The sequence below is a fragment of the Anarhichas minor genome, unplaced genomic scaffold (assembly GCF_050575085.1).
Source record: "Anarhichas minor isolate MPS153535 unplaced genomic scaffold, ASM5057508v1 ptg000021l, whole genome shotgun sequence".
Lineage (NCBI taxonomy): Eukaryota > Metazoa > Chordata > Actinopteri > Perciformes > Anarhichadidae > Anarhichas > Anarhichas minor.
This window is the reverse complement of record NW_027466467.1, coordinates 6,593,712-6,615,404: the sequence shown is the minus strand read 5'-3', so window position 1 is coordinate 6,615,404 and position 21,693 is coordinate 6,593,712. Positions and strand designations below refer to the sequence as shown.

Here is a 21,693-nt window from a genome sequence, read left to right as displayed (position 1 = left end):
GATTACATATTATACGTCTCCTGAGCAGCTAATTATATTGGCGGTGCTGCAACAGCCTAGACCAATTGCCATTGGTCTAACTGGATGTCATGTGACACCTTACAACCAAGAACTGCTCTGAGCTGTGTTACAAGTTGCATTCTTTTTGTACATACTGCAGCTTTACAAACTATGCAGTATGCATTTAATTAGGACCTACTACCTTGTCATTACACCTCGACCTTGAATCCTCTTGCTCATATATCTGCTGTGCAAAGGATTGTGGGTCAGAAAACCAGGCTGGATTGCATACTGCAAAATGCGATTGGATACAGTAGAACATCCTGGTGTTTTTGGCATAAAGCATTTGACATGAAACGAAGAACTTGCACTATCCAATCACAATGTGAAAGCTAAGCAAATTCACATTTTACCATTTAAAAAAATGTTATGACAACAGACGCACGCATTTCATCAACCGTGTTTAATTGGTCGAGCTCAAACAAAATCAGGACATTTCATGAACAACCATAGATGGGATGTATACTGTAGATAGTTGGAGCCTTTAAGTTCAATGCTGCTGGACATATAAACACACATCTGTGTGTAAACAGTGTTTCCTTAACCGTCACATTATCCATCTCAGATATATGGCTTTTATTTTCTCTACTTAGAAAAGTATGATTAAAAACATCAGTATATACACAAATACATTCATATTTACATATTGCAAATGGTGCGTTACTCGGTTACATTATGCTCTTAAAAAAAAACCTGCCTGGACAGGAGAAAGGTTCATAATAGGATTCAGTAGCCTACTTAATACATTTAGTAGACAAGCAACTTAGATGACCCTCGTTTTTTTTGTTTTTCAAATGTGATAAAACGAAGTTAGAAACCTTTAAGTGACAAAAAGAATACAAACATTATCAATGTTTTTTTTTCTAGTACGAACACAAATGTGGAACTTTAACGAAATACTGCTCATCTACATTTACAGTGATACAACTGGTGATAGATTGAAGTGTCTCAAAACCATTATGTAGTGTCCATAAAACAGACTAGGACATGTTCTTGTCATTTTCTGCAGTTTTCTCTCCCTTCCTGGTTGTATCATTTTTACTGTCTTTTTTCTCCTCTCGCTTTTCTCTGCTTCTGCTCTTGTCCCGACGATCCTTGTCTTTGTCCTTGTCCCTATCTTTCTCCCTTTCCTTGTCTCTGGCCCGGTCTTTCCCACGGTCTCTGTCCCTGTCTCGTTCTCTGCTTCGGGATCTGTCCCGTCTCCTGTCTCGTTCCCGTTCTCGATCCCGGTTTTTCCCTCTATCGCGGTCAGAATCCCTCCTGTCAGAATCCCTGACTCTGTCTCTCTCCCGGTCTTTCCTCTTATCTGTGTCTTGATCCCTATGTCGCTCTCCCTCCGTCTCCCGGTGCCTCTCGCCCTCCTTCGCTCTGCTGCGGTCTCTCTCTCGGCCACGCTCTGGATCGCGATCTCTTTCTCGAGTGCGCTCCGGATCGCGATCTCTTTCTCGGGTGCGCTCCAGATCGCGGTCCCTTTCTCGGCCACGCACTGGATCGCGGTCTTTCTCGCGGCTACGATCGTGATCTCTTTCTGGAAGACGCTCCGAATCTTGATCTCTTTCTCGAGGACGCTCCGGATCGCGATCTCTCTCTCTGGTTCGCTCCGGATCGCGATCTCTTTCTCTGGTTCGCTCCGGATCGGGATGTTTTTCTCTGGTTCGCTCCGGATCGGGATGTCTTTCTCTGGTTCGCTCCGGATCGGGATGTCTTTCTCTGGTTCGCTCCGGATCGGGATGTCTTTCTCTGGTTCGCTCCGGATCGGGATGTCTTTCTCTGGTTCGCTCCGGATCGGGATCTCTTTCTCTAGTTTGCTCCGGATCGGAATGTCTTTCTCTGGTTCGCTCCGGATCGGGATGTCTTTCTCTGGTTCGCTCCGGATCGCGATCTCTTTCTCTGGTTCGCTCCGGATCGGGATCTCTTTCTCTGGTTCGCTCCGGATCGGGATCTCTTTCTCTGGTTCGCTCCGGATCGCGATCTCTTTCTCTGGTTCGCTCAGGATCACGGTCTTTTTCTCGGCTACGCTCAAGATCGCGCTCTTTTTCTCGGCTACGCTCAGGATCGCGATCTCTTTCACGGATTCGCTCAGGATCGCGGTCTCTTTCTCGGATTCGCTCCGGATCGCGATCTCTGCCCCGGCTTCGCTCCAGATCGCGGTCCCTTTCTCTGGTTCTATCCCACTCTCTCTCTCTGCTCCACCGCTTGCCTTGTTCCCTGTCCCATGATGGCCTCCCGGCGTGGGGGACTTCCCGCTCTCTTTCTCTCCGGCAGTCCTCGGACAGCTCCCTCTGTCTCTCTTCAGAGGGTTGAGAAGGACCAGGAGCAGGTTCTCTGTGCCCTCCTTCAAAGCGACTGAAGAGATCTCCGATGCGTGGGTCTGATTCCTCTCGGGTGGTGCTGCTCCTCCTCCTCATTTCAGGAGAGTGGCGGCGCCAGGGTTCGTCCCGGTGCATATCAGGACTATGGGCTCCCATGCGACTTGGGGGACCTATGGGAGCCTCTGGAGGAGTTGGCAGTAGGGGCCCACTGTGACGAACAGGTCTAGCCTCATCAGAATGCCTATCTAAGCGGTATCGCTCTGATCCGCCAAAACGCTGTGAAGGGTGGGGTCTATTCTCCGGAGGGAGAGGACCTCGGTGCTCATCAAACGATCCTCGATGTGGTGGTGAGGAGTGTGGTCTGGAGCTCTCGTATTGGTTATGTGGATTGAAGTGCTGTCCACTCATCTCGCTGCTAGAAGGTGGGCCTCTTCTGTCCTCATACTGATTAGATGGAGGTCCTCGGTATGCTGGAACTGGCAGGGGACCATGATTGTCTTTAAAAATATGGAGAGGGTTTGGATTCTGGTCCACACTTAGCTTGAAAGAGTTAGAATTGTCTCTGTTGTAGTGTTCTGCAGGGCCTCGAGGTTGGTCTACAATCGGGGGTTGAGCCCCATGGTCACCGTACTGCGATGGCGGGGGACCCCTGGGCCCTGGGAAGTGGGACGGAGGAGGGAGTCTGTTTTCAAAGTGACTGGGAGGTGGCCCCGTGAAAGGTGGAGGACCTCTGTTTGCAGGGAAATTAAATGGTGGTGGAGGACCAGTGAATCTTTGTGGAGGTAAACTGTTCTGTCCATCAAAAGAAGGAGGTGGTGGAAGGCCTGGAGGGAGGCCTTGCTGTCCAATGTGCTGTGGGGGAATGGAGGGGTTGAACATTTGAGGAGCAGGGCCCCTCTGGGCCATTGGAGAGAATGGTGGTGGTCCTCTGAGTGGCATGATATTCTGGGGAGGTGGTCCAGGAGGAGGCTGCTGCGGTGGTGGTTGGGAGCCTGGCCACTGGTTCTGATAGGGAGCGTATGCAGTCGAAGGCGGACCGTATTGCTGGCTGTTGTCAACCTGCATGGGGAGAGGACCACGTACAAGGGGAGGAACATGCATGGACGGAGGGGGTCCCTGCATAGGAGGGGGGCCTGACATTGGAGGAAGACCTTGCATTGGTGGAGGCATAGACATCGGAGGAGGTCTTATCAGGTTTTGTCCCTGCATCAGATGGTGTGGGGGGAAGTTGGATGGTGGGGGAATGTCAGCTGGAGGTCTATACTCGCTGTCATAGACTGACGCCGACATGTGACGCGGCATGTGATAAGGCTCTAGCGATTTGGGAGTGTCAACCATTGCTGTGCTCTGAGTGAGTACTGGGATTGTCAAAGGTATTGTGTTTGTTGGCTCATCATAATAACTAGCGGTTGATGCATCTTGACTATTCTCCTCATAATCGGAGTCTTCATTAGCTTTTAAAATACTGGCAGCATTCGGCCAAATACTATACATGTCCATCTCAGTTTCTATTTTGATCGGCTCAGCTTCCTCAGATTTCACTTCCGTGTCATCCATGTAGTTGACCTCCATATCAGGTTCCACCTCCTCTCCTAATAACGGAATTGCTACATCCGCCTCATCCGACTGCAGGAAGGGTAGCGTCTCACTTTTAACTTCCTCATGAGGCAGGGATGTATCTGGGCCTTGTGAGGAGTCTGGGAGTTCAGTTACATTAGACAGCTGATGTTCCTGAACCACAGTTTGTAAGAAAGGAGTCGAATCCACCAACGGAGCAGGCGTCTCCTCTTGATCCTCAGGTTCATCAGTCAGTTTCTTGCCGGACGCAGCCTGGCGAGGATCCCTGCTCTGTCGGGGATCTCTGTTCTGGCTGATCAAGGGAGAAACCGATGAAGACTTCACTAGTTCCTCAACCTTTTTGCCAAGCTGCAGGAGCTGAGTATTGGCCAAAAGAGATTGGGTAGTTTGAGTTAGGAGTGTGTCTGAAAGTGTCAATGAGGCAGCAAGTGTCCCCGTAGAAGACGTTGGCTGTTCTCCCTGTTTCTGGAATGCCTGTTCCCCGATCTGTTTAAGGCTCTCCAAGATTTTTTGTGGATCAGTTATAGATTCAGTTGCAACCTGAACTTGACCTGGTACTACCGGTTTGACATCGTCAAAAATTGAGTCATCCTCTGGGTCATACGCCACATCATCACCTTCATTTGTAACCATATCAGACTGCTTAGAGATTTCAGGTTTGCTTACTAACTCAACAGGCTTCTTAGGCCCATTGTAGCCCCTACTGGGGTCATACTCCTCTTCTGGATCATACGGTCTGTCATCTTCATCCTCCTCCACCTGTTTCTCTTTAGAAATCTGTGCAAACTGCTGCACAATAGGGTCTAGCATTGTAGTGCTCTGGACAGAGAGTTCACCACCCTGGTCAGACGGAGAGTTTGACGTTTCCGTGTCATGCTTTTTCTTCCCAAAAAGAGTTTTGAGGATGGTCTGAAGAGGAGTTGCTGCAGAGGAAGCAACAGAGCTGGATGAGGATGGGGAGTCCCTGCCGGTGGTCGTGGATGTACTTGTAGCTTTGAAAGAGGGAAAAAAGGAAAGGACCGAGGAGGTTGCCACACTGCTGCTTGAGGTCTCAGAGGAGTTGGGTGGAGGTGACCCGGGAGGAGTTGTGCTGAGGGGGATTTCAATACTCTGCCGTGTGTTTCTTTCTGTTCTGACTGAAGGAAATGGCTTTGGAAGACCAGTGTCATCGGCTTCTTTGGTTTGAGTCTTGGACCGTTTTTCCTCACTTTCCAATGGAGCACCGGAACGCTTTCTGTCCTTCTGGCAGATCAGCAGCCCCAAGAGGAGGTTGGGACGAGCTGGTTCAAGCCCTGCAAAAGGGACAAATCAAACAAGAATATTTTAAATCATTTGCATGTGAACTAACAGATACAATTTAACAAAACAGACGGACATTCTTTCTATTAAACTACTAAAACAAAAGTTGACTGAGTATTTCTGACTTGCGCAGTGAAGACACAAAAACAGGTGAAATGAGAGCCTCTAAATCCCCCCCCCCCCCCCCAATACATTTTAAATAATTAGTAGCACAAAAGGCGTTATCAGATATAAAACCAAAGTTCTCTCAAGTATATCCTTTTATACGACAAATGGCAATGGTAGAAATGTGTAGTACTGCAGTTTAGTTGGTAGTCATTAAACTTAAAAAAATATGCTGACATTAGTAAATGAGCGCCAGCTGCAAAGAACCATTAGTTATTATATTGTGTTTGTGTTTGAAGTGATTATTTTGTAGATGTCCTGTCAGATGTAACCAAGAGTTAAAATGAACAAATGAAATCACTAAATCATTCACTGACATCACTAGATTGGATCTGGAAATGGCTAAAACATGACTGCAAGAAAAGGCCGCAACATGTAAACTGTAATTTAATTCTGGTCATTCTACTGTCAGGTGCATACATGAAAATTTGATATAGGATCATAACCAGCCTGGTCACAGAAACATCAGACAAAATCAAGGGGTCCAATTTAGTTTTTCTGAAGCTACTCAATTAATAAAAGGAAAAACCCTCTTGCATCTAATATTCTCTTTCTGGGGCACAATATGTCAGACGTACAACCTTTTTACTTACCACAGCTGTAATAGCAATGCGGGTACTGTTCACAGTGTTGCACAATCACTGGTTGCAAAGTTTACATTAAGCGCTTGTGCTTCATTTATTAGGACATCTTAAGCACCAGTGGTGCAGCATGCTACCATATGAACACCAGTGTGGTATAAAATGATTGACGTTACGCCATTGTAATTTTTTCGATTACACAGTTGTTCAATTATGTTTATGTAGGAGCCAAGTCTTAACAAACAACAGGCTGAGACTGGACTCAGATGGCACCAACCTGCGATGCAAACTTCCTTTATTAGAAACTTGTGATACAGAGTCAGATACACAGCAGCTGTTGTATGCACAGAAGTGTGGAACTCAACAAGGAATATGAGTGCCCCCTACAGTACAAACCCATGAATCAACAAGCTCTCATTTCAACCTGAGTCCATCAACAGAACTTACACTAAATATACTCACCGCAGGTACAAAGACAAAAAACAACACAATTTAAATAAATAAAATTACACTCATGTCACCAAAAAAAGGTATATTTGTGTTTCCTTGTGAACGCTTACCTGGCCCATCAAACGGTAAGAGTTTGGAGGGTAATGGGTCCGTGGAGCTCAGTGGGATGAGATAGAGGTCTTTGATACGACGGTTGTTGTTCGCCACCACACCGAACCGTTTCCTGCTGCTAAAGTAACAGAACAGAGAGACGTAGGCCGCCTCCTCTTCCTCTGTGGCTGGGTGGAAACGGATCAGACACAGCTCCTGCGAACACAAAGAGAGCAAAAACCAGTATGTGAGTGAGTGATGGAAAGGCCTTTAAAGAAAACACTTTTACACAAATTATTTTTTTGCCCCCCCGAACAAACCTTGGAGAGCGAGGTTTTGAGTTTCCCGACGTAATCCCACACTGTGCTTGGAGATATCCGTCCTCCGACATGAATGGTGTCCGGCAAATCCTGCACAACATTGACAACACTAAGCATGACACTCTTTGCTTTTATGTATGCGTAAAGTTTTTGAATTAAAGTTTGAAATGAAGTAAATTGCTAACCTCCTTCAGGTGCTCAAAGGCACCAGACACCAGATACGCCTTGGTCACAAACTTGGCCACAGACTGCATGTTGATTAATCCTTTCCAAATCTTCTCTTGACCGTGGAGGAAGATTGCTGTCTCACCAGCAGGAGGAGGCTCAGATGTACTGTAAAAACCAGAAACAGTCTTCGTTTTAGAGAAAACCCAAAATCCAAGTCTCAGGCTAATCAGAAAGATGGAGAACAATGAGCTGTAGAGCTGCCCTATCATACTCTACTGTAGCACCACCAATCTACGTATATACTTGCAATTTTAGCATTCAATGTAAAAAGGTATCGCGAACACATGTTTTAATGTAGATTTATAAAAGCCTGATGAGATTGAGCACCTTGTTTTTGCCGTTTTGGACGCAGCTACTAAAGGCGGTGGAGCTGGGGGCATCGGCAGCAGCGCCTTGGGTGCAACTTCCACCAGAGTGATGACAGGAGCTGGGAGGAGTTCTGCCGAGTTGTTGATGGGCTTTTCCGGAGCAGGGTAGGTGACAGTCACAGCGGAGCTGTGCCTCGCCATGCGCGGGTCTCTGCGGGTGATGCTGACAGAGGACATGGTGGGGTTGATGGGTGCGGGGGCCTGTGCCGGAAGTGCCAGCATGTTGAGCTCCAGCTGCTGCTGCTGCGATTCTGGCACGGCTGGCTCCATGTTAGTCGGGTAGGACGGAGGGATTGGGTAGGCTAAGGGGTCTTGGTGCTGGTGAGCTGTGGGGACCTGAGCATGGCCCGCAGGAGAGACATCCCCCGACCTCGACAAATGCTGCTCTTGTCTGGCAGGCCGAGTTTCAGGCTTCTTGGTCAGTCTGGCTTTCTTAGCTGCAGGCTCATCTTCTGTCTTCTGACCTAGAGGGCAAGATTAAAAGAGTTATCTTTATATCTGTAAAACAAACTCAATCACCGGATGACTTCTAACCTGACACTTGTCTTGTCTTGCGTGTCTCATATACCTGTGCATATTTTACAGTTGAGGTCAAACAGGTGGGTCCTGTGTTGAGAAGTGGTGTCTTTGAGCATGGTACCGAAGATGTCTAGCATGCCGCTGCCACCGTTCCCCTCCGCGGCAGTGGGCTGAGCCGAAGCAGAAGGAGTGGCGCAAGTCTCATCTTGGTCCTGTGGACACAGAAAAGACCTCCGTCAACACTTAAGTGAACTGGATGGTCATTCCCATAACACACAGAATTCTGGATTACTAATAAGTACAACTCTGTATTTTGTAGTAGGTGCGAGTAGGTTTAATGCCTAACAATGAAGAGAGAAAGACAAAGCTTCAGTCAGAAAGTAACAGCATTGGAAAAACAGGATAGTTGGCAAGATGACGAACCTGCGATATCTTGGCTACAGTCTTTACTTTGTCAGACATGTGTAACAGTTTGTTCCTAAGCACCTCATGCAAAGATAAAAAAGGAAAAGTGTGAAAGCTAGAGAAAGACAGCATGCCACCACTTACTGCAGCAGAAGCCATGCGAGAGGCAGAAGTAGTGGCAGAGATACATACATCCGTATCAGACGTTGGCGGAGCATCCTCCATGTTGCCCAGTTTGGAATGGGCCCTGGCACTGGGAGACTGGGCCTGCAAGGGGACAACCATATATGCTGTAGCAATTGTATGCATCCTGGAGAACAGTTTACTCCCAAAACTCTCAACAGTGAGCTCTTTAAAGCTGAAGTTGACCCTGTGCTCGGTGTTTCAGCTAAAGGGAAGTAACATTTACCTCTGCAGCGTCGGGCTTCTTCCACTCGGATATCTCTTTGGAAAGCAACTCTTCCGCACTTAGTCTCACCAGTCTGAAGGGACTGACCTCACCACCCACCACCCTGTAGAACAAGCCCTGAGGAAAGCACAACACACAGTGAGTTGAACATCTCAGCATGAGGGACATCAACCTAAAGCTCGTCGGGCTGTAGGCATCCCCCCTCAACATACAGAACTCTGCAAACACTTGACTGGAAAATATGAGTGCATGCATGTTTATGCTGACTCACTTTGTTTTTGGGATCTTTCAGGTTGAACATGAGGGACCTGTATTTGTTCTTGTACCGGCTGTCAGTGTTAAGACAGAGGTTGAACATTTCCTTCTCAATGGCGACCGACAGCCTCGCCACCTCAGCCTCGGTCTTCTTCAGATCGTCGCTGTCGCTCACCCTGGTGGTAAGAAACGGTTTAAAAAAGGTGCCAAAGATTCACAGAGAGTATTTTTGAAACAAGTATCCTGGACTAGGTTTTCGTGGGACTCTTACCTCTTATAGATGATGTCCGTCAGCGAGCGGCGGATGTTCGTCCTCATCTGGTTGTTGGGGGGCGGCGGCATCGGGGACGCAGGGGGTGCTGAAGCGGCCGAATGTGGAGGTCTGGAGGATGAGGAGTGGCCGGAGGGAGCGGTAGAAACCGGAGTTGGAGGGACTCTGGAGGATGGGGAGGCCTTGGTGGAGGATGGGGAGGACTTGGTGGTGGATGGGGAGGCCTTGGTGGTGGATGGGGAGGCCTTGGTGGGGGATGGAACCTCCTTTTGTTGCGGAGCCTTCTTAGGAATGGTAAAGTTGGACTTGGTGACTCTGAGAGCTCCCGTGACGTGGATCGGACCAGGAGGGTAGCGAGACGGCTTATGGATCGGCGTCTGGCCTTGTTTCTTGGACTTCGCTGCAGTTTTACTCGGGGGCGTCGCGGGTTTCTTGGACACCTTCGAGCTGGTGGTCTGAAGGGAAGGCTTCTTGGCCTTCGGGGGAACCTTGGCTGCTTTAGCAGTCGGGGACTTCTTGTTTCCTTTGACTGGTGCTGCGGATGCTGGTGGAGGATTCTCAGGAGCCGGGGCTGGATCCTTCTCTTTCTGCTCCTTCTCACTCGGCTTCTCTTCTTTAGGGGGGGCTGGAAACAGAGAACACAGATCACACATTAAAAAAAATATGGCATCATTTACAACACGACATGTAGAGCGACAGTATTTGAACACAGCAGATTATCATGAATTTGGGTCTATAACTCAAGAGACTGCATTGTTTCGCGATGACCCCAACTTCATAGTTGATCAAAAAATGAACGTCACACATCAGTAACTGTGTACAAGCTGAATACACCGCAATACACATTCTGAAATAAACACAAAGTTGACAACCGGGCAGTTAAAAGGCCCTTGTTTATTTGTAACAGTGGATGGCAGATAGATTGTGCTGTTTATGCAGGTCCATTTGAGAAAGAAATACATTCTTCCCACTTGTTATTTAATGGCAATAGTATTTATCGCTCAGCTTACCGAACCCTACTTCTCAGTGCACAGAGATCCGAACAGGAGAGAGGGAGAACTGATGTCTTGTGAAAACTCTGTTAAACTTCCTGAAAACGAACCAGCTAGATATTCATAACTCCCTCCTTCTCAAACTGTGAATTTAAACATTTCTATCAGTTTAACTACAAACCCTCACCATAGCTGATGAAACGACGAGCTCCGACTACATCCAAATCTTAATAATGGTTCTTTCATTTCAGTAAATTAAGCAGGTACAAATGAGTAATACATTTCTTCAAACTATATAAAGAAGAATTATATCGACCAAGTTGCACCAACACCTGTATGACATCACACACTTATCAAATATGTCTTGCTAATTCGTCGTCTATTGTGTCCAAGTTGCATGTTAAAGCTGCCTTAGAACAAGCACCAACCCCTCAAACACAAACGATACACCCACACCAATGCATAAAACACAACTATGTTGTGCAGGACAGGACTGTGACCCAAAGCAAACAAAGTCAAACCATCTTCTGAAGACCGTCACAACAATCAGAACAGATCAATGAGCCAGAATTTCCTCCTGTTGATCACACAACAATCACTGGTCGTCCTGACACGAGAGGCATTTAGACGCTTGATATCTTATCAATTAAGGTCCTTAGAATGCCTTCAGTGACCCCTTATAAAAAAGGAGAGGTGAATCCAACATGTCCACATTTCATTGCAACAAACTTTCCTCTCAATATACATCAGATCTCATCGGGTGCAAGATGTGTGTGTGGAAAACTGGAGTATGGTTCTTCTGAATGTGTGTGCACGGCCCAGGTCTCCGACTTCCCTTCTGAACTTCACTGCAGTATCTCCGGGTGGTCTGGTCCCTGTGGCAGAGCTCCATTCTTTTTTTTTTTTCTCGGCTGTTCGCCATCTGGGGGGGGGGCTCTTGAGTGTCAAGTCTCCGAAGTGTGTGTGTAGATTTATCAGTTGTGTGTGTTTTGTTTGAGCTGAACCGGTCAGGATATCCTACAGCAAGCCAACATTGCTCACATAATCAATCAAGGCATCCTAAAATCTGTTATATCACCTTTTATTTCAAAGCCAGTTTCCCACGAGTAGTATCATATTCAATATGAATCAAAAACTTTGAAGTCAGCCTGTTACCCACAAAATTATGGGTGGGGTGGGGAAGAATACAAGAGCAGCTCAATATGAACTGGTAACTTCATTAGTCCACATTCAAATGGGCAGATTCTGGGACACCTACCTGCTGGAGAAATGGAGGAGAGGACCTTTTCTAATGGGTCAACAGCTGAGGTGATGAACCCAGAAAGTGGAGACTTGTGTGGGCAACAAGAAAATCACACACTGGTCCACCCATCACATCTAGACGCCTCATGGCCGAGCACGAGAGGTCAGAGTTTGAGATTTTGGCCCTTCTTTTATCGCTACCATGTGATCCTGTATACGTCTCCATCTGCAGCTCTGCATTCTAACTATGAGGTATTCAAAAGAGGCTCTCCAGCGATGTGAGTGTTGCACTCACAAAAAGTTGTGGGAGAGTCCTATTAAAAAGGAATGATCACATTTGATGCAGCAGAGGCCTAGATATCCTTACTTTTAGTCCATAGCGTGGGACAATATCCCAAAAAAAAAAAAAGGTAAATAAAGCTGGCTACTACATTTCCCATAATTCTTAAGCATCTTGTATTAGATGCTCCCTGCAGGCTGTCTGTTGAAAGCTGAGCTAACTGGTGACATCGTAGCCGTAGAAGACGTTATGCGATGGTGTTCCCATGCTTAGTACCTAATGAAGCTATTAAATGGATCTTGATGAGTGCGACCTGTCAAAAATAAATGTTCCGAATTATTAAATACTTACCCATAGCCACAAATAGCACTTACCTTTTTTTTCTCAGCTGCCAACATTTCATTGAGTGACAAAACCTTTACATTATCAAAACCACAACACTTTGCAAAATACCTTCTTTTTCTTTTGATCTAGCAAACAGCGGAGGTCATCTCCGGAGCACTATATGTACGGATCACTGCTAAGTTACGTTAGCGCCACATGAACCGCATTTATAATGGCACAAAAATAATGTTTCAACAACAGCCCCAGACATTCAAAGAGATACATACACTTTTTGTTTAACACTGTTGGTGATATGGGTGTAGTCTTTTCTGGTGTTACTGCAATGTAATTATGGTCGCTGGACCAGGATGCAGTGGCCGGCGGGGGCGGGTGTTCCTCAGCGTGCTCATCTTCGCAGTCCTCGTCATCATCATCATCATCCTCCTCGTCCTCGTCATCATCCTCCTCGTCCTCATCAGCACTGTGGTCTTCCTCGCTCTCCGACTCCTCCTGGGCTTTCTTCTGCGGCTTCCTCCCACCACCGACGTTCCTCTGGGCGGACAGGAAGAAACACACATTCAGGCCTTTTAGTAGACGCACTCAGCGGGCAACGTTTGACAACATTACAGGCAAAATACAGAAATACAAGAATCCCTCAATGAAGGAAAATATGTCCGTGCTAAACAAACACCAATTAACTCTTACGCTCTTCGGTTTACCTGCTCTCAGTTTTTGGCCGTTCTAACCACTGATCACATAGTGTGCATAGTACAATTCAAAGTAAATTAATAGTATTAGTGCAGACACCGCTCTGCATGTAGCATGTTTCTATGAATAACGTACACCGTTTACTACATTTTTCCAGGCAGGTCCATTTTAATGGCAGACAACATGGACTTTAGGGACCTGTACAACAAAGCAAGCTCAACACCGTCAAGGCCAATAGCAGTTCATCAAGTTTACACCGTATGAAGATCGTTTCCCTGAATGTACACGTGACCTGAAATACTTAAAGATCGCAATGCATGCAGGGTAAGATATGCTCGTTTAGAGTACTTCATTGTTTATCGCTTGAAGGTTCAATCCCAGAAGTCCATTTGGGGTTTTCAAAGTAATGAAACCACACGGTTATAAATCCAGCTCTGACTGCACAGGGGACGGTTGACTCCTGTGGGGATTTGATGCGGTAGCTGAGGCAAAATTAGGCTAATAAAAGAGCACAAAATTAAACTATACAAAACAGTAAAAGCAAGAATACTTATTATAGTTATTATAAAGGCTGTCCTATACAGTTGATATTTCCCCTCTGCACTGTCACCATTAACTAGAATATAAATATGAATTATACAGGACATAAGAAATGCAGACTAGGCATTAGGAGCAATATTCATTTCGTTTTTAAGAAAAACAGGCTTATCGCCCGTCATTGTCATAATGATTCACTTATACAACCCATGAAAACAGATTCTCACTTCATAAAGTCACCACGTATTCTGTGACTGTGGATCATCAATAGCTCTAATGGGCTACAACATGTCATCTCATCACTAATAAAAGTAAATGAACTTGTAAAGCAAAACATTTTGTTTCATTGAGTTATGGGATGTCTAAACACATTTCTCGACGCCTTTAATCTGCATGCATGCTTTCGCAATCCAGTGGAAGTGATCACTCAGTCGTTCCCATGAGCCTTTGATCTGATCCATTGAACTTGACCTGCTTCCACTGCCAGGCCCCAATACATACAGCTTACCATTGTGATCCCATCGTTAGCTGTGAGGCAGCGTCCTATTACCAAACAGCCTATATTAACACAGAATTTAGGCTGCTGACCCACTCTTAAAGTGTGCCTCTTAACCATCAAGATGACATCAGAAAGTAGCAGCTGCCAGTTACCGTTTGTTACGCAATTTCACTTCATTTTAGAGCAACAGTAAATCCTTCTGAACCACTTTAGTCAAAGATGTAGACTCTTGTAACATGATCAGAATCCAGAGCAAGGAAACTAGTAGAGACAAATCCCACAGTGGGATTAACACCCTTTTAAAGTTCAAAATATGACCGTAATAACCGTGGGAGTGTTAATAATGAGGTAATGATTGATGTGAACTCATTAATGTTGGTTGAAACCAGCCACCATTACAACAAAACATTCCATTACAACAAACAAAAAGCCCCTCAAAGGTGACAAAGACATAAGATCAATAAGTCTAATCTCTACACCACTATGACACAGAGCTCCACTGTTATAACTCTGCTACCCTACACAGCCACGACAGGCAAAAGGGAATATTTCAAGTGGTCCAAGTTACCTTTGGTGCGGACTTGGTTTTCTGAGCCGTGTCCTTCTGATTGGGCTCTTTGACGTCGGTGATGGACTTCATGGCCGCCGCAGCGTGTCTCAGGATGCAGCCGCTGCCGCAGTAGACGGAGTCCGGCTGGGCGTTGTTCTCACAGCCGGGCCCGATACATTTGGGGAGGGAGGAGTCCTCGTTGGCCTTCAACGCCTCCGCCGTCGGCGTGGTTTTCACCTCCACGTTCGACGCCACTTTCTCCTCCGTGTCCGGCAGTGCTTTCGGCTCTGCTGTGGTCGCCGCCTTCTTTTCCACGGTCGGTGCCGCTTTCTGGTCTGCTTTTGGTTGGGCTGGCTGCTGTAGGGCCTGCTCCAAGTCAGCACACAATAAAAGTAACAGCTGATGACGAGCAATCTCAATTTTAACAATACCAGCTTACTGAATTTAACACTCATTCTACTGATAACAGGGATTTTAAAAAGTGTGTTAAGTAATAAGTGTCAAGTTGCGATAGGCTGCCTGATGCCATCGCCAAACCTTTCATTTATTTAGAATCTGAAGCTACTTTTTGGGACCTAATCTGCATTCTCTAAACACAGAAAGACTCAAATCACAGTCACAGCTCTGCACAATTAAGTGAAATCGGAATATAGCCTATGCAGAAAAGTCCCTGCTTACACATCATATTCAACAGACTTAAGAAAGCATAATTGTTTGGTACAGATCCCACATAAAAAAAAACATACCATTTTTATTTGTTTTTCTAATGAAAATGGTGATGTATAAATTATCCTTCCCTCTAATATCGCAATTGCAGTATCAGAATAAATAATCGCAATTAGATATTCTTTCAAAATTGTTCAGCCACACATTAACAGTTTGGAGTCATGACGCATACTGTACTCCAAGTCAGAGATTGGCGAATTAATGAAAATGTACTTTTAAACTACACATTTAAGCCCTTTAACAGTAACTGTGGTGAAATGGACTTCAATTTGGTTAAAGTATGAACTGTTTACAGCATCAAATATTTAACAATGGCATCATATTAACTTATCGAGACAGCACTCGACATGCCACATATGACTAGAACTTCATTGCCTTTGTTGACACAAGTTATGAATTCAATGAATAATATAGGCTGTAATGATACTATACATCCTAGTTTTTGACTGTACTTTGTATCTGACTGTACCGTGTTAACTATGTGTTTTACATCATTTATTATGTTTTGTCCTGTACTTTGGACCCCAGGAAGATAAGCAGTAAATAAACAGTAAACATGCACTGACAAAACAATAAGCGGAGCAAATACGTCAACGATTTAATGGCTTGACTCTTAACGCAGTTCAAAGCCTTTAAGTTGAGATCAGTTGTAACCTACCGGCTGAAAGATCTTTATCTTCTTCTTCCCGGTTGGATTGGTAGCTTTCTCTATCCGGCCTTTGATGCCCATGTCCTCTGTTGCCTTCTCTTCAGCTCCAGGAGTGGAGGGGGCCGCCACAGCCTGAGCAGCCAACAGACCGACGTCTGCCCCGTTGGGGTTAGTTTTCTCGGCAGAAAAAGCGAGAGTCGTTGCTATGGTCTTCCCGATGTCTGTACATGCAGAGAGGATGGTTGTGGCGGGTCTCACCACCTGGTTCTTCTTGGCGGTGCAATTAGGGCAGATGTAGTCTTCGCCATTTCTCTCCATGAGGCGCCCGCGAGCCTCCGTGATGCCCACGCAGTCTCCGTGGAACCACTCCTCGCACCGGTCACAACAGATCATGAACCTGGTGAGCACAGAACATTCATAGAACATTCACAAAACATTCACAGAACATTCACAGAACATTCACAGAACATTCACAGAACATTCACAGAACATTCATAGAGCCACATTTCTTCAAAGTCAAGCTGAACAAAAACTCTCGTCGTGGAATCAAACGGTGGCTGTAGCCGACAACAAGGAGGGGACATAAAATCAAAGCTATGTAGAGTTTAAAGTGCAATGATATGCTCATTAAAATCTAATTTCATTATTAACCCTTTAAAAAGGTGCAATATAAGGGATTCAGAGCATAAATATAGCAGCTAACAGCTACTTGCTATGTAAAGACATCGTGGGAGTAACGGTGTCCTGAGCAGAGAATTAAATCATTTTCACTCAGTGTTTGTTGTAATCCAAGCTTCTTCTTGCTTTGTTGACATTGGCCGGCCGGCCGCATGTGCTTTTAGTGCATGTGAGTGTGCCCCACTGGCTAGCTAATGGCCGCCGCTCTGCACTTCGCTCATATGGCGGTGACGGGTGATACCGCCGTCTGTCGTTGCATGCGCGTTGCACCTGCCCTCAGGGTAAACACCGTTAGCTCTGCCGGCACTTTTGCCGTCGCTTGCACTGTTAGCACCGGTAGCTGTGAGCCGCGGGCTCAGCCCTAGTCATGTTAAACTCCAAATCTCATGTATAGCACCGTTAAAAAGGACCAGTGTGTGTTAGATTTAGGGGGATCTGGAGGCAGAAACGGAATATATGTTCATTAATGTGTTTTCATTTGCGTATAATCAACTGAAACTAAGAATTGTGGTGTTTGTCAGCTTAGAACGAGCCCTTCACGTTGAGAGCGAAACACCCTCTGTAACCTCTACGCTAGAGGCCACTAAATCCTACGCACTGGTCCTTTAAAACTAGACACCGCAGTCACTGTGATCACATTAACACCAACAACGGTTCAAAACGATACGATACCTTTTGTTGTGTTTCTGGCGACAGATGCAGTAAAGGGCATTGGGGTCGTAACCTCCCTCGTCTGAATCAATGGATGATGATGACGACGATGAGGAGGAGGAAGATGTTGAGGAGTCATTTTCATCATCATTGTCTTCTTGTGTCATTCCAGCAGCTTGGGTAGCTTTGGCCTCCCTCTTGACAGGAGCGGCGACAGCAGCAGCAGCAGCAGCAGCAGCAGCAGGACCTTTAACAGGGGCAGTGCTCTTATTAGCCACCCTCTTTTTATTGATGTATGTTCTTATTGGTCCACGTTTGACCAACACTGCTGCAGGCTTGTCTGTGCTCTCCTCGTCAGTCTCATCGTCGGTCTCCTCCTCGGTCTCCGCTTTGTCATTTTCATCTGCATGTTCGTTCGTCTCCTCCACGTCCTCTTTCCTCTCAGAGTCCTGCTCTGGCTGAGGCGGTTCTGCAGTCGTGCTCCCTAAATCTTCTGGACCGGGAGAAGTCTCTTCGTCTTTTTTCTCCTCGTCTTTATCCATTAACTGGTCTTTCTTAGCATCGTCTCTGCTGTCCTCCTCATTCTCGGAGCTCCCCTCATTTTTGACCGTCACTCCACCACCACCTCCTCCTCCTCCTCCTCGGGTCTGTCGGCCGCGTCGACTTTTCCTTTGGACCTGCTTCCTTGCGCCACTTCTGGTCCTCCTCTCTGGGGACTCCACCTTGTCGTCTAGTGCCTTGGTGTCGGCGTTACCATCGAAGCTGGCCTCCGAGGCGGTCTCTGCATCAGTTGGTGTTTGGGAAGGAGGATCTCCGCTCTCCAGACTAGGAGGGGCGCTCCTTCTTTGCCCTCTTTTGGCCGTCGAGAGGAATTCCTCTAGTTTGTCGGTGCGCTTCGGCTGCCTGCCACTGCGGCGTACGGGACAGCGGTTATCATGGCTGTCGGTTGCTGCCTCCACAGGCATCTCTCGCTTTGCCACAGTGGACTGTCGGAAAGACCAAGTCTTCTTTACTTCACTGTTGGCTTTGGAGGATTTATTATCTGGCTCCTCTAATGTCTCTTTGGCCACATTCTCGCTTTCTGTTGGAATCGGCTCTGTATCCCCGTCTCCAAACCCTGTGAACAAACAATCTAAATAAAAAGCTGTGGGCAAAACAGATGGCATGCAACATAACAGAGCCAAGAGACTACTAATTGTTTTGTGATCAAGCATACAAACAAATCAAATTCGAAAATGATTGCCCTACATTTTCACCCACATTTAAAATCATTTAAAGTTCATAGAACCAAAACTGTGCCCAGTGTGACTGCAATGTCCCCGCCCTTTTATTGTGAGGGGAAAAGAAGCTCAGCCAAGGTACCTTGAGAGCAGGTATCCATAGGGTCCTGGCTCTGCTCTGGCTCAGGACCTAGAGAGAGCTCAGGGCTCGCATTCTCCTCCATAGATGATGGAGTCAATCACTACTTTCAAACAGATAGTCTACAATTAAAAGAAGAGCACAAAAGACCAGCTATGAATCACTCATTTAATTTCTATAATATGGAAAACATTGAGGGCTGCCGGGTATTTATCAATTAGGCAGTGCTGGGATTGCTCCACTTCTTAACATAAATGTAAATATACTTTATATGCTAAAGTGTATTGGCACCATAGAGCTCTAGTTCAACAGATATTAACTGGCCACGGTGGAACTAATTGAAATACCTCCTAATGCACACAAAATATTTCATATTATTCTGTGTATCTTAAATAAATAAAGTCCCCAGCAAGAGGAGTGTGTCTGTTTTTGACATTTGCACTACAGTCTGTTCTATATAAATGAAAAGAAATGTATCCTTATGCATATGGGATTTTATTTCGCTGTACGCGCACCTATTCAAGTGTGCAAGGACATTGTAGGATATTCAGTCTGTGGTCAGGTTTGAAAGCCCTTTTTGTATTATTATGGCAGTATTTTCCATGTGAGTGTATGAGGACGTATGCTGAGTGTCGCATGTTTGTTACTCATGCAGACTGACAACAGCAACTTGTGTTTAAAGTCACATCACATGTATACCCTCAATAGTCTAATGCTGCAATTTAAGGTTGTAGAATACAGATATCTTCTTTTTTTTAAGAACATTACGATATTAGTTTTACTGAAATCACAGGCGTTCGTTTTTGCCATTTGGATTTTTGGAGTATATAGACCAAAAATTGGGATGAAAACCAGAACACCATTTTAATATTGAGGAAACAAAAGTCTAAAACTAAATATATTGTGGCCCAACACAATTTAGAAATGGTTACGGTTGATTGTGATTGGTTAATTAATCCTGTTTAGTCTTATTGAAAATGAGAATCAAGTTAACTTTACTTCACCTAGGATCGTCCAGGGCCAAACTTGCCATCCTTTAATTTAAGAACAGATAATGAAAATAGCCGATGTCTTTACCTGTGGTTCAGCAGTGATGAGTAACAGAGCTGTTTTTCAAACAAAACAAAGGCCGTGCACCAGTAATCATCGGTCTTGGTACAAGGTGAACGGATCTGCCAGAGAGTGGAAAACACAAGTTAACATGCAGTGAGGTCAAGAACAAGATGTGATGTTCATTGAACTGGGACATTTATCAATTCCACAACTGCTTAATTTAAGGTTTAACTTTATATGATTAACGTAAAAAAAAAAAAAAATACACCAAACAGATGGGAATTTGGACACAAAAACGTAACCGAACACAGTGTTTTTTTTAAAGTAACTGCAAACGGTTAAAAGAACCAGAATGTGCAACAATTTGTTGACAGCAATTAAGAAACTTCAAAGAAAATTTTGTAATAACAGAAAACATTAATATACTAATAGTTACAAGCCTGCATGTACAATTCTGAGATTATATCTGCTTTTAAATTAGCCTTGCGCACACACACTGCACCGTGAGCATCCAAACAATCCAACCAAAAACAGAAAGTGATTAATCAGGATTCTCCCACTGGTGTCACGACACCGTGCCACGTGAATGACAGGAGAACTGTTGCCATGAGAGGTGGGAGGGGCGCGGGACGAGCATCAGATGTAACACCAAGAGTATAGCAGACAAACAAGGAGAAATCCACTTTATAACGTGTACAGATTCAGCGATGTAACATGTTGACACGGTTTGTAAGTGGCGTATTGAGGTCCAGTAAGGGAGGCTTCACGCGGGCCTTGGTGCGCATATTATAACGTTAGTAATAAAACATATTTAATCACAATCACACACTGTTTTCACAAACGTATCCTGTTACTATGCATGAAACAATTCGGACTATATTGGCGACATCAGGCGACAACAGACTATTACGTTACCTCCTGTGCACACGACGCAGAGCCAACCTGCTAAACAACGCTCGACCGTTAGCTTAATGTCCCGTTAAACCACAAGCACAGGGGCCTATATTGTGTTGCATTATTGGATGGACACACTCCACGTGTAAAGATAACACGCATTTTAATGTATCGGCACTTCTTTTCTCGTCGTTTATGGTGCAATATTGCGATAAACTGAGCGTTACAAAACGTGCACACTCCTAGCCAGCTAACAAGGCTAACGCTGTTAGCCACCACGAGCATGGGCAAGCTAACGGGAAACTCGACCTGTAGCTACACAATGTTAAGCTAACGTTAACCCGCGACATATAAGCACATAACGTCCACTACTAAACACGTACAATGAGGGATATCGTTCTGTAGCAAGAGCTATGTAAGACTAACCAAAGCGAATGACCCGAGTCAGAATTAATGGCGTAGTTTGGCTGTAATTTACACAAGTTAACGTTACAAGCTAATGCTAATGTCAGGCGCAGCGTAACGTTACAACATAGCCTCAAACCCCTGGAGTAGGACAACGCCTGCAACAGCAACACAACGGAGACAGTGTTGTACCCACGCAAAAAAAATCATCAGTAGCACTAAAATATTAGATTTTTGCATTCTACCCACCTACATGCTAGAAATACCGATGATATGCCCTCGCTCTTCGGTCAGTCCTCCATTTTCCATTCCCGCTGGATCTAAGCTAGCGTTAACTGACTGCGGCAGATGGCTGACGGTTTAGAGAACACGCTCAATATGTCCACAGCGCCCCCACTGGTCAGGAGGGCAACTGAGCAGGCACGGGTAACAATACTGAGTTTGGCTTCTATGCACAGGTTTACCAGATACAAGTTAATAAATACACCGATTTCTAGCATTTTTAGGATAATCTCAAGGTATGTTGGACACTTTAAATACCCTAATATAGAGATTTACTTTACTTTAATGGAAACAACCTTGACTTGAATGGGAATTTGCCTTAATTTCGATCACTTCAATTCGTTATATAGCAGACAATATACTAAATACATTTGAACATACTATTGTACTATAGGTCAGTTTTTTTGTGTTTTTAAATGTGTCTGTTAGGTAACAATTCGACCTTATGAGTAAGAAGTTGCAGTTGTAAGATTAAATTAGGCAAATTCACAAAAGTCAGAATTCCTAACTTCCGTCTGCGGCTGTGCTTCTGATATGAGGCGCACAAGTTGGAC

At 45.3% G+C, this 21,693-nt stretch overlaps 1 protein-coding gene across 5 annotated transcripts; it reads right to left on the bottom strand.

The window, feature by feature from the left end:
• Nucleotides 1-448: 448 nt before the first annotated feature.
• dido1 (death inducer-obliterator 1) lies at nucleotides 449-21,212 on the bottom strand. Of its 5 annotated transcripts, none has more exons than XM_076095969.1 (17): nucleotides 21,107-21,212; nucleotides 19,583-19,677; nucleotides 18,509-18,627; nucleotides 17,168-18,263; nucleotides 15,827-16,214; nucleotides 14,461-14,808; nucleotides 12,436-12,700; nucleotides 9,311-9,935; nucleotides 9,056-9,215; nucleotides 8,785-8,901; nucleotides 8,520-8,642; nucleotides 8,020-8,182; nucleotides 7,411-7,915; nucleotides 7,041-7,188; nucleotides 6,856-6,945; nucleotides 6,556-6,751; nucleotides 449-5,242 (listed from the first exon to the last, which is right to left on the bottom strand). In XM_076095969.1, exons 3-17 carry the CDS (start codon nucleotides 18,588-18,590, stop codon nucleotides 1,041-1,043), a joined length of 8,508 nt encoding a protein of 2,835 aa, XP_075952084.1. In that variant the 5' UTR covers nucleotides 18,591-18,627; nucleotides 19,583-19,677; nucleotides 21,107-21,212; the 3' UTR covers nucleotides 449-1,040. The 5 variants fall into 5 exon arrangements, with proteins under 5 accessions (XP_075952084.1, XP_075952086.1, XP_075952085.1 ...); XM_076095971.1 differs by having other exon boundaries at nucleotides 8,568-8,642; XM_076095970.1 differs by having other exon boundaries at nucleotides 21,111-21,210.
• Between the last annotated feature and the right edge of the window lie 481 nt (nucleotides 21,213-21,693).